Genomic DNA, 18,018 nt, shown 5'->3' on the forward strand with positions numbered 1-18,018 from the left:
CACAAGACTCTAGCAAGACTCTAATATGAATGGTGGGATGGTGTGAGAAATCAAACTGCTGTCAAACTACATTTTTGCAGCTTTATTTATTTATTTATTTACAACATTTCTACCCTGCCCTTCTCAACCCCCTCGGGTGGGGGACGACTCAGAGCAGCTAACACAGGCAACAATTCGATGCCACGAAATCAATACTCAACAATATAAAACCATAAATACATAACAGATTAAAAACAGTAACATTAATTATATAATCACATAGCTGTTTCCAATTATCGTAATAGTTGTATGTTCCAGATTAATGTTCAAAGTGCTGCTGTGCCAGCTAGCTGAAAGCCTGGTTCCAAAACCACAATTTTAGCTTTTTCCTAAAAGAAAGGAGGGAGGACGCCGATCTAATCTTGCTGGGGAGCGAATTCCACAAGCGGGGGGGGGGGGGGTGTCACCACCGAGAAGACCCTGTCCCTCATCCCCACCAGACGCGTTTGTGAGGCCGGTGGGACTGAGAGCAGGGCCTCCCCAGTAGATCTTCAACTACGAGGTGGAACATAGAGGGGGATATGTTCAGACAAGTAAGCTGAACTGGAACCATATAGGGCTTTATAGGGCAAGACCAGCACTTTGAATTGTGCTCGGAAATGGACCAGCAGCCATTGGAGCTGACATAGCAGGGGGGTGGTGTGCTCCCTGTATGGCACTCCGGTGAGTAATCTGGCTGCTGCCCATTGGACTAGTTGGAGTTTCTGAATAGTCTTCAAAGGCAACCCCACGTAGAGTGCGTTGCAGTAATCTATTAGGGATGTATGAACTACCATGGCCAGATCAGACTTCCCAGGGTACAGGCGCTGCTGGCGCACAAGCTTTAACTGTGCAAAAGCTCCCCTGGCCACCGCCGAGATTTGGCTCAGTGATGAATCCAGGATCACTCCCAAGCTGCGAACCTGCGTCTTCAGGGGGAGTGTAACCCCATCCAACACAGGCTGTAACCCTATGCCCTGAACATTAAAATGGAAGCATGCCTTTCCTATTATGAAATACAATGGCTGTACATTTACCTGGACACACATGTCAGACTATTAGAAGAGACATTTAGCTTCATGCAATAAAACTATCAGCAGTACAGTGCAAAAGATGTATGCATTCACTCATATATCTTCCTAATGGTAACAACACGAAGTACAAATGGTTCTGGCCAGCCTACCTGTCCAAATGTATCTCCCCCTCTAAACCATCTAGAGTACTACTGTCTTCTGGGGAGGCCCTGACCTTGATTCCTCCTCCCTCACAACTACAACTGGTGGGGACAAGAGACAGAGCCTCCTCAGAGGTGGCCCTCCCGGCTATGGAACTAGGCCCTGCCCAGTGACATCAGATTGGCTCCCTCCCTCCTGATGTTTAGAAAGACCTGGCTCTGGAATCAGGCGTCAGGCAGTAGTGCAATATGGAATATGGAATACGCAATATGGAACTTGACTTAAGTGCAGCACCATGAGTAGCTACTTGCGACTGGGCATTATGTTTTAATGTGGATTAATTGTATTTATATGTTTTATTGGTTTTATCGCTTTATGTTTTTGTCTATTGCATTTATAATATGACATTGTATTTTGTCTTATTAGCAAGCCACTCTGAGTCCCCCTCGGGGTAAGAAGAGCGGGATAGACATGTAAAATACATGCACCTCTAATAGAAAACTGTGAGATCTCCTTCAAATAGACATCATCAGGGAATGTGCAAATAGAAACATTTTCTGGGTATATTTTTAAAAAGAAAAAGCCACTTCCAATAATTCTAGTACATTTAATTTAATCAACTCCAGTTTTACAGTTTCTTTTAGACATCCAGGTTCATTAAGAAACAGTGCACTTAGTTACTTTTTCTCAACTGAACCTATATTGGTCTAAATTCATTTTTCTACACCTTGGCTGCCAGTAGATGGAACTCTTTTTGACAACTCCTTTCAGGAGGTGGCAGTGGCACAGCATAACACTAAGGATAAGCCAGTGCTGTAAAAAACAGCTCTCATCACACCTGTTTCAAGTTAACTATATGGAAATGATTACAGTATTTAGAAACTTGACACTGCCAGACACCTTGCCTATTAAAACCAAGCTGCCAGGCATGTATTTTCTGTTATGGTGCAACTTTCTCAAAAAAAGACGTTTGATTAAAAAAGGATGTAATGTAGTTTGGCTATTAATTGGTTTGGATTCAGATATAGCCCTGTTGGCTTGTGCCTTCAAGTTGTTTCCAGCCAATGGTGACCCTAAGGAGAACCTATAACAAGGTTTTCTTGCTCAAATTTATTCAGAGGAAATTTGCAATTGCCTTCCTCTGAGTCTGAGAGGTGTGTGATTTGCCCAATGGTTGAGCCATGAAGCTCATTCAGATCTATTCAGCATTAAATTGGAGCCCCAGGTGGCGCAATGGGTTAAACCCTTGTGCTGGCAGGACTGCTAACCGAAAGGTTGGAGGTTTGAATCTGGGGAGTGGGATGAGCTGCCATCTGTCAGCACCAGCTTCCCATGCGGGGACATGAGAGAAGCCTCCCACAGGATGGTAAAACATCTGGACATCCCCTGTGCAATGTCCTTGCAGATGGCCAATTCTCTCACACTAGAAGCGACTTGCAGTTTCTCAAGTTGTTCATGACACACACACAAAAGCACTAAATCATATCTATACTACATAGTTACAGTAGTCCAATACCACTTAAATTTTCCCAGGTTGTTTCTGTGTGTATTCCCTGAATTACAGTACAAATTGAGTATCCCTTATCTCAAATATTTGGGAGTCGAAGTAGTTTGCATTTTTTAGATTTTACATATGTGTACAAACTGAGTTATTTTAGAGATGGGATTGCTATTTCATATACACCTTGCACACATAGCTTGGATATATGTTATACACAATATTTTAATAGTTTTGTGCATGAACCAAATTTGTGAACACTTAATCATCAGAAAGTAAAGGTGTCACTAACTCCCCCCCTCCCCCCCATGTAGACATTTTTTGAATACTGGAGGATTTTGGTTTTAGGAATTCCAGATAAGAAATACTTACCCTTTATTAGAATTCCAAGGACCATATCTACAAATCTTGGGATTCTATAGAATCGCACCATTACACTCAAAATTGTATCAAGCTTCTGTAACCATGTTGTATAAATAAATAAATATATTCCATGTTTCATATTCTGACTGCAACAAATTGTGATGTGATGAGGACTGGAAACCAGTACTACATTTGGTAGCATCAGTAACTAACTGATGCATTCTACCATACTGTTAGGCAGAGGGAGAATGTGTATATTGCAAGAATATAGGGTAAGCCATGCTCATAGGTCTGCTGTGGCATAGTTCTTCCATTCTTCTTTTTCAGCACTTCACACTGAATATAAAATCTAAAATAAGATCGCACTTACTTTGGAATGTGAAAATCTATGAAATTCTTTGGGATGTAGCCTTCATAACCTTTCAGCTCAGCCTTATACCATTCTTCTTGAGAGCTTAAGATCTGTACATCAAAGGAAGAATTAGTATTGACTTATGGGATGCATGGGGTTTGGCACTTGCCTAAGTTTCAGAAATTCCATACCTTCAACCAGAATATGGAAAAAGCTACCATTTTGGGCTATAGCTCCTTAAATGCCCCAGCTGGCATAGGAGTTACAGGAGTAACTTCTTAAATCTCTGCCCCAAGCCCACAGGCTCCTCTCCTAACTGGTTGTGGGCCCCATGCAGTCAACCGGTCTTTTCATTCAGCCTACTGTACTTATCTCTGATTTCTCACCAATATCTTGCATGTACTCATAGCTTCAATTGCCACGTTTCTTCACTTTTTCCTATGATAAGATGACCAATGCACTGGGGAGTGAGGAATCATAGAATTATTGAGTTGGAAGAGACCTTGTGGGACATCCAGTTCAACTCCCTGCCAAGAAGCAGGAAGATTGCAATCAAAGCAACCCCAACAGATGAACATCCAGCCTCTGTTTAAAAGCCTCCAAACAGGAAGCCTCCACCACAAGAACAATCTTGTGGAGCAGGTGAAGATTTAATCGACTTTCTACCTCTGACAACCTGTTGCCCAGCTATTCCAAGGACAGCTGAAGAAGGGATAGCGTTTTCTAACAGTGCCGTAAACAATCACTTCTTGCTTCAAATGTCTCATCTTGTGCTGTGAGAAAGGGATTCCTTTCTTGATGTTTGAAAGAAGACATGCAATGGGAAAGAGGTAGGGAGGAGGAGAGTAGTGGACATACAGAGATAAAGAAGAGATGGAGGAGAGATAGAAGGGGAGTGTGACAGAGAGATGTGGCAAGAAGCAGGAAGGAAAGGGAGATAATGTGGTTCTTGTGGGTTTTTTCGGGCTATATGGCCATGTTCTAGAGGCATTTCTCCTGACGTTTCGCCAGGCACAGTCAGCCCATTGTATGCTAATCAAGGTGGTCAATTGAAAAGATTCACACCTAGCCCATCTTACAGTAGCCTTTTGTCTCACCCTGGTCTTTCCACAGATATATAAACCCCCTTTTTCCCAGCTCCAGACCTCACCCTCTGAGGATGCCTGCCATAGATGCAGGCGAAACGTCAGGAGAAATGCCTCTAGAACATGGCCATATAGCCCGAAAAAACCCACAAGAACTGAGTGATTCCGGCCATGAAAGCCTTCGACAATACATTGGAGATAATGTGGTTTTGATCCTGTCTACACTTGGCTTTTTTTTTGTTGCAGTGGTGCAGTGTGCAATGCAGCAATTGTTTTCCTTTGCCTTTTTATTTTTAGAATTATTGTGAATGGTGCTACACAACATTATACAAACATTCAAAACATTTTCCCTTAGTAACAAGTGTTTACATCATTTCTCCTCTTTCTCCTTCTCTCCCCTCCTCAGGAACAGTTTACATATGTTGCTGTACTGATTACGCTTGTTCGATCCTGAGGATAATCTTATTTAATTCCTTACATATTTTCTTTCTCCTTTATTCTGTAAATTAAGCCTTTCCATTTTGCCTCCCATAGCTTTCTGATATGGCCCATCCTGTGGTAACTTTTCCTTTCACTAATGTAGCCTTGGAGAAGGTAGTCCGCTAAATATTTATATCATATTTTTGTGTCCCATTTTTTTTATCCTTCCAGCCTAAAGTGACTGAAGCTTTAATTGCATCTAATATGTAATTTATTAATCCCACTCATTCTTTGGATCCCCTTCGCCTTCTATTTTCTGTAGGAAAATTGTGTCTTGTTCCAGTCTATTTTTATCCCTAATAATACCTCTATTTCCTTCTTAATTATTTTATGGAACTTTTGTATATTTTCAAAATCCCACCACATGTGAATATAAATTCCTATTTCCCACAGTTGTGCCAACATTGTTTTGGGGGAGGTTCTGGTTTCCCCATGATAACTTTCAGGAGTGAATTTCCCTTTCCAAGGGTAGATTTCTCCCATTTCGTGTTGTCTCACCTCTGTTCTTAACTATGACTCGTTTGTAAGTCAGATGTTTGGGAACTGCCTGTACGGAGAAGAGAGTAGATTTACTTTCCTGACACAGAACATGTAGGTGAAGATTCCAACTTGGATTTCTAAATAGAAAACCTAAAAATAAAGTATCCCTGTCCTATATAAAAAGAAACTTCAAATTCAATACAAACAATACAGAAAGGAAACAGAAATATATTTAGTGATTTGGGGTGATAGGAAAAAAAACTATGAGATTGTGGAGTTGCTGGTAACAAGGCTCTTAATTGTAAGCCACAGGTAAAAAGGTACATTCAACAAAGAACTAAAGCTAGGAGCAAGACAGGAGTATTAGAAAAATTGCCTTGTTAGTTTTGTCCAAATTCCTGCAGCCTTGTTCAAATGGTGATGGTATCGGAAGCATGGCTTTCTATATGCCTTTGATGAAAGCGTTCTGTCCTGAAGATCTTACAGAGGGGTTTAAAAGGTCTGTGTGAAGTTTATAATGGGTTGCTTTGTTTTAGTACGCTAGACCAGACAAATATAAATCCTTCAACTGACTCTAGGGAGGTAGGGAGGAAAACTAACAGATTCTGATATACAGAAGAGTATGTTTGCATATTAATGTGCTGGTCTATCAGAGTGTTTTGCGTGTGATGGAACATCATCACCTCCAAGTCAAGTTGCAACTGATTTGTATGAAAGTGTTGGTAGTGGTGATGGTCTTTCTAAACACAGCAGCCAAAGGTCTAGAAAGAGTTAAAAGTATTGAAATGTATAAGACTGGAAAAGGGAACAGAAGGGGACATTCACTGGAAGCTTTGCTTGGGTGCCCAAGTTGACTAATGTGTGTGTGAGGGAAGAGATCATACTCAGCACAGGAGGCGACTGCTTTATCTCTAAATCACTAAAAAAGAGTGGAGAAAAAATAGGGCAGAGGATGGGAACATCCCAAAAACAGGGAGGGATGAGATTGGACGTACTGACCTTGATCTTCACAGTTCACTATAAGAACATGAGCCCCCCCCCACCCCCGTGGCACAATGGGTTAAAACCTTGTGCCGACAGGACTGCTGACCGATAGGTCAGCAGTTCAAATCCAGGGAGAGTGGTTTGAGCTCCCTCTGTCATCTCTAGCTCCCCATGTGCGGACATGAGAAGCCTCCCACAAGGATAGTAAAACATCAAATATCCGGGCATCCCCGGTCCTTGCAGACAGCCAATTCTTTCACACCAGAAGCGATTTGCAGTTTCTCAAGGTGCTCCTGACATGGAAAAAAACCCCCTATAAGAACAAATATATCAGTTTGAAAAAAAGACCTTGCTTATGAGAGAGGGAAAAATGCTTGAGAACATTGGAGAAAAGAAGGAGAAATACCCTCAAACTTTGCACTTCAGGCATCTAGATAAATGGATGTCTTAAAAAGGAAAGTACAGTTACTATTATCACCAACATCTGACACATTGGGTCTTTCTGGAAGAACTCTAGTTTGGAAACCTTAGTTTCTTCTACAGATGTAAATTGTGCATATGTACCTTCAAGTTTTGTACCTTCAAACTACAGGAAAGGAGATTCCACCTGAACATTACAAAGAACTTCTTAACTGTGAGAGATGTTCAGCAGTGGAACTCTCTGCCCCGGAGTGTGGTGGAGGCTTTTAAACAGAGGCTGGATGGTCATCTTTCGGGGGTGCTTTGAATGCGATTTTCCTGCTTCTTGGCAGGGGGTTGGGCTGGATGGCCCACAAACTCTCCTCCAATTCTATGATTCTATGTGTATTGACCTATGGCAACCCCATTAATTTCATAGAGTTTTCTTAGGTAAGAAATACTCAGAGGTGGTTTTGCAAAGACCTTCCTCTGAAATATAACCTACAGCACGTGGTGATTTTCTATCAAAGTATTAACCAGGGCTGACCTTGCTTAGCTTCCATAATAAGATAGGATCCGGTGCCTTGAGGGTATTTAGACCAGACAGATATGATTACCAAAATGAATCAAGCAAAAGAAAACCCTTTCTGTTTATTTACAATCAGCATATACATTCTTTTCTTGATTTTCTTCTTCACAAGAATAAACACAAATTAATATTTATGCAAATGTTTACATTGCTGCAAGCCAAACTGTCAATCTGTGTAGTAAAGATTTGTGCAGCTAGGCACCAGCTATATTACCCACACCAATGGCTGCTTTTAAATAATAAAACTCAACTTCATTTTCACAGATTTTCATGGATCAATACTCACATCAGGAAACTCATTAACATTTTAATGTCTATTATATTATGATATTCTTGTGGTTACTAAACCAAGTTAAAAGCAAAAAAGTATAATACAATATAAACAAAGTCTTTGTTTAGGTCTTGGTTTATTTCTACTTCATCACACTAGAGAATGAATCCACCTTAAATCTGGGTTCTGCCTTCTGCAGAGTTCTGATGTTTGTAGTTTAGGAAGACTGTTAAAGGTTCCTCCCTAAACTACAAACCCTGGAATTCTGCAAGAGGCAGAAACCAGATTTAAGGTGGATTCATTCTCTAGTGTGATGAGCTTCAATGAAACCAGTTCTAGAGAACTGGTGAATGTAAAATGAGTGTAAAAGGAGAGGATCTGTATCTATATCTATAAGGAGAGAAAGAGTAGTTTAGGAAAAAAGGGTTTAGTGGGCTTGACCTTTTCTGGCTCTTTAATCTTTTGGACACGTTATTGATACTGGACACATCTCAACAAAGTGTCCAATATTGCCTCTCAAAAACTCCTTCACATGCTCCAACTATATGTGAAAGAATATGTCACATTTATGATGCTGGTATTCCATATGAGTACTAGGAATATGGATGAACAAGACATTTTTCTATATTGCTTGCTTGTTACTTCCCCTGGAAAATGTCCTAAAAAGGCTACCTTTTCAATACCTTTACAATGGTTTGCAATTACATCACCCACCACTTGACATCTAAGGAAAACATGTTGTTTTTCTTGCTCATCTTTAAAATGCAAATTAAAATACTGGAAGAGAAAAAATAATTATTTTGTAACCTGGCAATTATCAGTGAATCTCTAACTTACAGTTGCCAGTTTAAGAGCCAATTCACACTTCCTGGCTTGTAGGATGGACAGTTATTACAAGGACATAACAACATAGCAGAATTTTACAGTGCTAATGGAAAAAATACTTCAGTAAATCCTCACTTGGCACTTACCTTCAAAACATCTCCAGTACGAAAACTCAGTTCATCCTCTCCTGAGGCATTGAAGTCAAACTTTGCCATGGCTTCCATATTGCCTTCTGTGTAATAGGGATAAACCAGAAGGAACAGGGCATTGTTTATAACAGCGGTTGAGAACTAAAATAATACTATCCAATTGCTTAAACTGCATCGATTGAACTTGTACTCCAATTGTTTTTCCATTTGTGGTACAGACACCACCCTCCCCTAAGAAGGGAATCAAATATGACAGAGTAGAAGCTTACTAAATCTTTAGGATAGATTATTGTTCACTGTTGTGAATTGTTAAAGAACGATGATACTGTATCTTTGCAAGGGAGGAGGATGGAGACAAAACTATAATTTAGTTGGATCTGTCTACTATAGTTGTTCAAAATTGCCAATGGAAGATGATGCCAACATCCACAGTAGACACTTTAGCATCATCTTCCGGTGGCAACCTTGACCAACCAGTCCCAATGAGAATGTTTATCCATTGTATTGTCATTCAGTCTTAGGGTCATATTACATTGGCCAATCTTTTGGTCATTCTACACTGATGTGTGTCACAATCCTGAAATCAACTATCAGCACAGTTAAGTCAAAAAGCCAAAGAAACAAAAGCTAAGCAAAAGAGTCTCCCTGAAAAACCTGGTTTCACCAAACCAGAGTCAGCTAATATCGTCACCCAAATATTGTAATCAATAATATTGTATCAATCCTGTATCCTCCAGATGCATTAGATTTGAAGATCCATTATTCTCAGCCAGCTGACTACAAAACATAATTGGAGGGCAATGGCCAAAGAGCTCCATCCAGCTAGCTTGCTTCACCCCATATGTAACTCACAACCAAGCAGACAGAAAGAGACCCTAATGTCTCACCTCACACATGGGGCTACAGGTATCAGTTTTTTGTGGAAAAACCATTGATGTTTTGAGAGAAGAGCTTAACCTTTGTTGTAAGAACAATATTTCCATACACAAAACATAATATGATGAATACAATCAAGTTTTCAAATGGTTTCACAAAGACAAAGCTTCGTTATGAAGTTACTGACATGCAACAATGTTCAGATCACAATTCAACAACAGATCGAGCAGTGGAAGTATCCAATGAAGCTGGTAGAAAACAACGCTGAATACAACATAAATGCAGTTTAATGTCTTGGAATAAAAGTGTATTTTGGAATAAAACTATTGATATGGGAATAGTTATCTATCCTCACAAATTTCAGAACTTGCGCTCTTGGGGAAGGGGATCATACAAAATGCACTAAAACTGTCAGGGATGTCAATAGAGATGGCCAGGATGCAAAAATGTCTTTCTGTTAATCATAAGTGCATAATAGCAAACATATATTTACAGAGCAGAACGAGTTATCGATATACATAAATTGTTAATATAATTGTGCATCTAGTTTCTAATAGTGCATTCCAGTGGGTGAAATGTGCAGATTACAAACACATCTCATAGACTCAGTTGCTCTTTTGACTGGTTGCACTGCAAACAAAAATCTTGCTTGTATGACTGCAGTAGATGCTGCCAGGATAGGGAGAGAAAACCTTTCTTACCATTTCCTGCTAACAAGGTTCTGATATGATCTGAAAGGACTACCCCTGCAACAGTCCTTCTCCCTCACAGTCTTGCATTTTTCTGCTGAGGCCACCAAAACCAAAGCAGGAAGTGGCTCATTATATAGTTGGTGCAGGTGTCTTATGTGAGCAGCTAAGAAACAGAACATAGTCTTTGTAAAAATGTGAATATGCCTCATCTTTACCTACAATTATTTTCATTCTGTGCCCATTTTTAAAAATATTACTTTTAGTAAATGATAGTGTTGCATAACACTGCTGGAACATCCTCAGGCACAATCTTATTTTTAATCATAACCATAGTGCTAGAGTATTTACATAGATATGAGGAGTGTTCAGGACCATAACACATATATTATCTCAGCACTCTTAGCAATGATCACATAAAGTAGGTTTTATTTGCATTGTCACTTAAGAGTTGGGAGTTGTGGTGTCTTCTAGGGGCCATCAGAGAATCCTTACACTTGTGTGATGGGGGGTGGGGGTGGTGGTCACAAGGGAAACAAATCTTAATGAGCATTTAAACTCAAGCTTTGGTTATAGATTTGCAGCAGAGAAATGTTGGGCAGGTAGATGAAGAAGTGGTGGTGAACTCTTCCTGGAATCCTTCTCCTTTTTAATTGTGGCTATGCTTCATGTTTAGAAAGTAGCATAGTTGGAGAACTAGACTGAAATGGACTGCTAGTGGGAATGATTCAGATAAAATAAGACAACGAACTGCCTGATGAACTCTCCTTCAGATCTTGCTTTGCTGTGAGACATAAAATCTTTTCACACTAACCTCCCCCCTCCCCCAATTTTGTTTTGTTTTGCCAGCAGTCACATTGGCACCTTGTCCCCATAAGATGAGGGAAAGAGTGGCAATGTGCATTGCCCTTTCCCCATCACATGGGAGACCCCCCCCCCCCAATCTGCTTACCTTTCTGTCATGGGCAAGTAGGGTGGGGCCAAGCCAACATCATGTAAGGGCGCTCGGCAGGTCCCATTCCCAAAGTGTAGCAAGGGACGAAAACCCCAAGTGTGATAAGGTCCACCATCCTATCCCACCCCACCCCATCCCTTTGATGCTGAAAAGGGCTGTTTCTTCCTTTGTAACGCATTGTGTGATCTTTGAGTTGAAACAAGAAATACTGTACTAATCATATGAAGTATGATAATGTAAATATATATAAATCATTAAACCAAGAAAGGAAGGAAGACATTGCCAATTATTCTCATTTGCTAACTAGAAGTGCACACATACACATAGATGTTGTAATTTATGACTGGGACCCCCAATTAGGTGTGGGGTTTGAAGATCTTAACAACAGTCTCACTGAATCGCAATCCTTAGTGACAATAATTTGATAAGGGAAAGTTTTTGAGTCTTCTGAAGAGTAAGACCATTTATAAGAAGAAGAGCTATGCTGTATCATTTTTAAAAATCTGTCAAAGATTCTCTTTACAAGACACATGTTGGGTAGATCATTTCTTTCCCATGCCATCATACTACATATTCATTCTAACCATCACTTTCTTCCAGTGTCTCGAGATTAGGGACGAATTCCATGTTTTCAAACAATTATGTCATCCCCACACCAATCTACCACTATTTAATTGTTTGTTGAATAGTAGTAGAAGAGAGGAAATTGCCTTGTCAGTATGAGGCATAATGGTTTGAGAGCTGGACTGGGATTTGGGAGATCCAGGTATTATTCTTCATGGAGCCCATGAATTTGCTGGAAGTGATCCTGAGCCATGTAATCTTTCAGCCTGACCTATTTCATAGAACTGTTTGAAGAGAAAAGGAGGGAGGAGAAGCCCCCAGAACAATAGCTTATGATTATTAGAAGAAAGGAAGGGCATACATCAAAATAAAACATTCACAGTGCAATTGATAGCATTTCTATGATGCCCTTGTTTTATGATAGCTTAATATTAAATCTATGGTATTATTCTTTGGTAAGTGATGAAACATCTTACAAATGCCTTTTAAAATGGATATGCAATCAACCAAGGAGTTTCATCAAGACAGACCAGCAAGAAAGGCATCGATTTTATATAAATAAATCTTAAAATGTAAGGTAATTGTACCCTAGGGATATTTTGCTGGAGATCATCTCCTTCCATTCCTAAATATGGCTTTTCTTCATATACTTTCTCCTGGATTTGGATTTTAAAGCGCTCTTTTTATTTTCTTGGTGCTTATTTTCAATGGATTTGAAGTAATGGGATTAAGTATGTAACAGGCTGATTGGAGGAAAGTTTTTTGCAGCCTACATGCACACAGAATGCAGCTGGTTTGATGTGACTTTGTTGAACAATATTCTGTTTAGGATGCATTTTCCTTGGACATTCACACCATGCTGTTCTACACTAAAGTCTTACAGCTTAGTCTGTCCTGATTGGCAGTAACTCCTTCTATCATAATTCTACATAGTTCACAAGAGTTTTCCAGTTGACACAAAATTATTAAAGTTGACAAATTCAGCAAGGGCCAAAAAATCATCCTTTTCAGCCCCTGCTTTAAATACAACATCCCTTTTCTGGGTCACCTATGAAATCCAGCAGAGAGTAAACACCTAAAGGATCCCCAAAGAACAAATAGCGGACACTATTAAAATAAAGCACTCCCAAAGTAGATAAACACACTTATTTATGATGAGGCATATAAAAGAGCATTATATGCAACAGCAATATTGCAACATGAAGAAAAAATAACAAGGTTAAAGATGTATATTCATGGAGAGGAATCACATTCCTCCACCAATTATTGCAATCGCAGTAGGTGTATGACCCATCATTTATCTCACTCTGGAGACTTAATGGAGGCCAGCTCGCTAACCCAGAAAATGTAAATATGATCATGCATTTTTTAATGATGTTATCTTGCAACAATCAGCTATGAGAAAAGAAGTTGACTTACTGGATGTTACACCAATGAGCACTTACTCTTCTGCAAATTCTTCTATTTCTGGGGTGAATAAGATACTGAGTAATCTTCATATAGCCTCATAATAATTTTCCAGGGAAAGATAAACCAAATTGAAGTTTAAAGCTTTCTCTTCAAATGGCTATGAAATAAAAATAGAAATATTCATATATGCTTCTCATTGCAGTTATAATATCTATCTACTATAGTTTTTTTGCTATTCCATAATCTCTCAAGAGCTTGAAAAGTACCTTTCTAAAAGTACCAGTTGTGTGCCTTCAAGTTGCTTCCGACCTATGGAGTCACTAAGGCAAATGTATCATGGGGTTTCTTGGTAGGATTTTTTTTTAGAAGTTTGCCATTTATTTCCTTTGAGGTTGAAAGAGTGCGACTTGCCCAAGATCACCAAGTTGGGTTCATGGCTGACTAATGATCCAATCCCTGGTTTCCTGAGTCATAGTGAGTGCTCTACTACACCAAGCTGGTTCTCTGTTACTTCATCATAATTTTCCAAAAGAATTTCACTGCTTCTGTTTGTTGAAATTGTTTCTAATGTGTTTCTAGTTACACATGATTTTTCAATAATTCTAAATATATATGTCTGTGAATGTATGTATAATGACTGAATAGAGAATGGTCCTAAGCTCAAAAGTGCATTGAAAGTTAAAATAGAATCATAGAGTTACGGAGCCACACAGTTGGAAAGTGTCTCATAGGTCCTTGTGTTCAACTCCCTGCTCAATGCAGGAACTCCTACTAGAGCAGTGGTTCTCAACCTGTGAGTCCCCAGATGTTTTGGCCTTCAACTCCCAGAAATCCTAACAGCTGGTAAACTGGCTAGGATTTCTGGGAGTTGTAGGCCAAAACACAGGTTGAGAACTTCTGTGCTAGAGCATCCCCACGAGGTAACTGTCTAGCCTCCTTTTGGAAATATCCAGAGAAGGAGATCCCAACACTGTTGTAGATAATTGTTTCCGTTGTTACTTACATTGTCAAGAAGTTCCTCCTAATGTTCAATAGAACTCTTTTTTCCTTTAACTTAAAAGATGGAACAGCAAAGGACAAACCTGCAACCTCCTCTCTGTTCAGCCCTTGAGGTATTTTAAAATATTCACCCCTCAGTCTTCTCTTCAATAGGCTGGACATGCCCTACTCAACTTTTCCTTATATGTTTTGTTATCCTTATCTATCTCTTATCATTGTTGCTACTCTTTAATGAACCTACTGCAGCTTGTCTATATTCTTCTTAAAATAAGGCATCCAAACTTAACTCCAGAACTCAAGCAATACTCCAGAAGAAACGTGACCAGTGCATGATACATTGGACCAGAAAGGAGCCAGTATGGTCTAGTAGTAGTTTGAGCATTGGACTACAACTCTGAAGACCAGGTTCAAATCCCTGCTTGGTCACTGGGTGATCTTGGCCAAGGCCTCAGGGCAAAACAATGGCAAACCCTTTTGGAACAAATCCTGTCAAGAAAACCAATGAAAAATTGCCTTACGGTCGCTGTTGGTTGGGAATGACATGAAGGCACATAACATGACTTGAAGCCCCCATCTACCTATTTGCTCTCTCTGTATAGATAGAATTGTGGGAAATTAATGCACTTGAAAAAGCAGCAAAAACACTTGGTTAAGACATCAGAGCAATTGCATGAGATATTTGTGGTGGGATATGCCTCAGTAATTACTCACCACTTCCCTACTACCTCGTTTTCTTCTCTTGCCTATAAAATGGCCCAGAAACAAATGCTTTGTATGCCACTTCTTGAATAGTTGACTATATTTTAAATATCCTATGCAGGCAAAAGGCTCATGATAAACTTGTTGAAAAGGTGGTTCTCAGCCAAGGAAATTGTTAGCTGATGCTTAGTACATGAGTCAAGACCAACATGTTGGGGATTCCTGTGATCACACATTTCGCAAGTTACAAGGATGTGTGTGTAAGCTTATGTGTGCTGTTGAGATTATCAAGCAAGAGATGGGAATCACTAAACAGCAGATCCGTTGCTTGTGTGCTTGAATGTTAGGCAGTTATCATAATTTTCCATTTCAGCTGTAATAATAGAAATATGCTGATGATTGACATTCACTGACCACAGATAAGGTATAAGAGGACGAAGACATTAAGAATAGTTTTCTTTAAAATGTTTTCTTTGCAGCATTGGAATCAAACTAGATGTAATGCAAAGATGTATATAGCATTCTATTGATTTTTTTAAAAATGAAAGGCTGAAGATATGAACCTTCTAGCAGCAGCAGAGGGGAAAGGGATGTTTTACCTTTTCCTGTTAACTAGTTTTCTTTTGGCACATGGCATAGAAGTAGTTTGTGGGAGAGTGCTAAGAAAACAAAGGGTAGAAGGATAAGATTAACCTTCCTCCTGTGGTTTTGAAACATACAGTTAAGACTACTGTTTCTTTAAAAAGATGTTGGTGAAATGGTAAACAAATACAGATACCCACCTTTTCTGGAAATATATCTGAACTGCCAAGTGACCGTAGGATCCCATTTGTATTTTTATGCATATTTGGGGTTGACTCATTCTCAAACATATAAACTGTATGGTTTGGTCATTCAAAGACTACTAATTGGTTAAGGTTATTAGTGATCTAGTCCTGCAGAGGCAGTGTGGTGCTGTGGTTTAAGTGTTGCACTACTGCTCTGGTGACCATGTTTCAAATCCCTATGTAGCCATGTAAATTCACTGGGCAACCTTGGGCAAGTCACACTCAAAGACTCTGTGGGGCAATGGCAATTTTTTGAAGAAATCATGCAAAAAATATTCCTGCAATAGATTTGGCTTAGGGTCACAATAAGTTGGAAAATCGTCTAAGGTAAACAACAACCACAACATCCTGCAGATGTCTTCCTCACCTCTATGTTAATAGCAAAGAGACATGACCAGCCTGAAGCTATGCTAGGAAGGCCCAGGAATCTTCCACATAAAACATATCTGGTGGGTAATTCCTAATATCCTCTAGGTCAGCTGTTTGTTCATTTTGTTCTAGAAGCAACGGACAGTTTCTCATCTTTTCTCTCCTTGATTACTTCATACACATAAATACTGCTATATATGATTGAAACATGGTCATATGATGAGGGAATTGGGTTCATTTTATCCATATTCTAATCATGCTAGCTAGTAAGAAATTTAAGAGAAGCTCTACAAAGAAGTCTACCCTTTTGAATAAGTCTAGATTTTCATGTAACCAGAATGTAATAGATCCTTTAAAAGTGGAAAAGGTATGCAAATATATGCAAAGGGTATCTGACAGTCTGTCCATCACATCAGGACATGTCTAGTCCTGAAAATATATCCTAAATTTTCAAAATTAAAAGGGTTTACCTTTTTTTGTGATTGATTTACCTTGGGTTGTTGTAGGTTTTTCGGGCTATATGGCCATGTTCCAGAAGCATTCTCTCCTGATGGACTATATGGCCATGTTCTAGAAGCATTCTCTCCTGACGTTTCACCTGTATCTATGGCAGGCATCCTCAGAGGTTGTGAGGTCTGTTGGAACTAGGAAATAGATGCAGGTGAAATGTCAGGAGAGAATGCTTCTAGCACATGGCCAAAACCTACAACAACCCAGTGATTCCAGCCATGGAAGTCTTCAGCAAAACGGTTTACCTTAATTACAAAACACATGCTTTCTTTGTAGAAAGCCCTAGAATCCATCTTTGGTGTCTATATGTAGGGTGGGAAAATACCCTGCTCTGAAACTATAGAGAGCTGATGTCAGTCAGTGTAATCGAGCCTTCCATAACATGATGCCTCCAGATGTTTTAAATGGCAACCTCCATCATCCCCAGTTAATGAGATAAAAGCTGTATGAGGGTGATGGGAGTTTCCACTAAACACATCTTGGCATCAGGTTGGGAATCTTTTAGATTATATCATGCTTGATAGACCCATGGTGTGAATCAGTATATGGGAGCTTCTTATGTCTACAGGTTTAGCAGCAGTCCTTTCCTTTAAAAAAAAACTTGCCTTTTGGAATTAGAGGTTTTGGCAGTATCATTTACAACAGTGATTCCCAACCTGTGGTCTGTGGACCACCAATGGTCACCAAGAACTAAAATATGATCTGCGACCTCAACGCTACTACACTGTTGCAACAAGAGCGATTGGTCTCGCAAAACCCTCTAATAGTGCCAAGACAATGGGGATGTCGGGAGGGGAGACAAGCCTCCTGCCTGCTGCTTCTCTTCCTCCTCCCTCTCCCTGAGGGGAGCACCTGGAAGTGCCTTGGTGTCTTTGTTTTTAGGCCTGCTCCTGGGGTTATTTGCTGATTCAGAAAATTGCATTGGATAGACCACATCAGCTCTAGGTTATTAAATATGGTTTTCTGTGGACAAGCGGATGGCGACTACTGGATGGCATATGTTCTGTATCAGAAACTTGAGCTGATGTGGTCTATCCAATGTAATTTTCTGAATCTGCATCCTAGATAACCAAACCTAATCTAAAGTTGAGCAAAAACTTATTTGTAACCCTTTTGGTACTAATGTTGGAGAGTGGTCCCTGGTCAAAGTGGTCCCTGGTCAATTGGTCCCTGGTCAAAAAAAGGTTGGGAACCACTGATTTAGAAAGAAAGAAGCTTGTTTTATTTTTCAGCTTCACAAAGGCTGAAGTTCTTTTAAAAGTTTGCCATCTGGAAAGCATTAAAATATGACTCTCACTTTCAGTTTTGTTAGTTGCTACCCAGTAGATAATGATAGACTGAGGTAAATTCTTCTTCAAACAACCTAACAGGTGGATTCATTTTATTTTTCATTGCTGGGGCAAGATTTAAAGGGGACTGAACTGTCATGTGTGGTAATCAGCTTGGTTGATA

At 39.7% G+C, this 18,018-nt stretch overlaps 1 protein-coding gene across 3 annotated transcripts in view; it reads right to left on the reverse strand.

Annotated features, from left to right (window-relative positions):
* GRAP2 (GRB2 related adaptor protein 2) overlaps positions 1-18,018 on the reverse strand; it is a 71,798-nt gene that overhangs the window by 21,474 nt on the left and 32,306 nt on the right. Inside the window, exons 1-3 of one of the 3 annotated variants that reach the window (XM_067469190.1) lie at positions 13,172-13,315; positions 8,666-8,751; positions 3,425-3,516 (exon numbers count right to left, since the gene is read on the reverse strand). In XM_067469190.1, the coding sequence (XP_067325291.1) occupies positions 3,425-3,516; positions 8,666-8,743 (170 nt within the window). In that variant the 5' untranslated portion in view covers positions 8,744-8,751; positions 13,172-13,315. Of the gene's footprint in view, positions 1-3,424; positions 3,517-8,665; positions 8,752-10,245; positions 10,380-13,171; positions 13,316-18,018 lie in introns of those variants that run through there. The other 2 variants (XM_067469192.1, XM_060777088.2) reach the window with 2 other exon arrangements.

This window comes from Anolis sagrei, chromosome 5, assembly GCF_037176765.1.
Source record: "Anolis sagrei isolate rAnoSag1 chromosome 5, rAnoSag1.mat, whole genome shotgun sequence".
Classification (NCBI taxonomy): Eukaryota; Metazoa; Chordata; class Lepidosauria; order Squamata; family Dactyloidae; genus Anolis; species Anolis sagrei.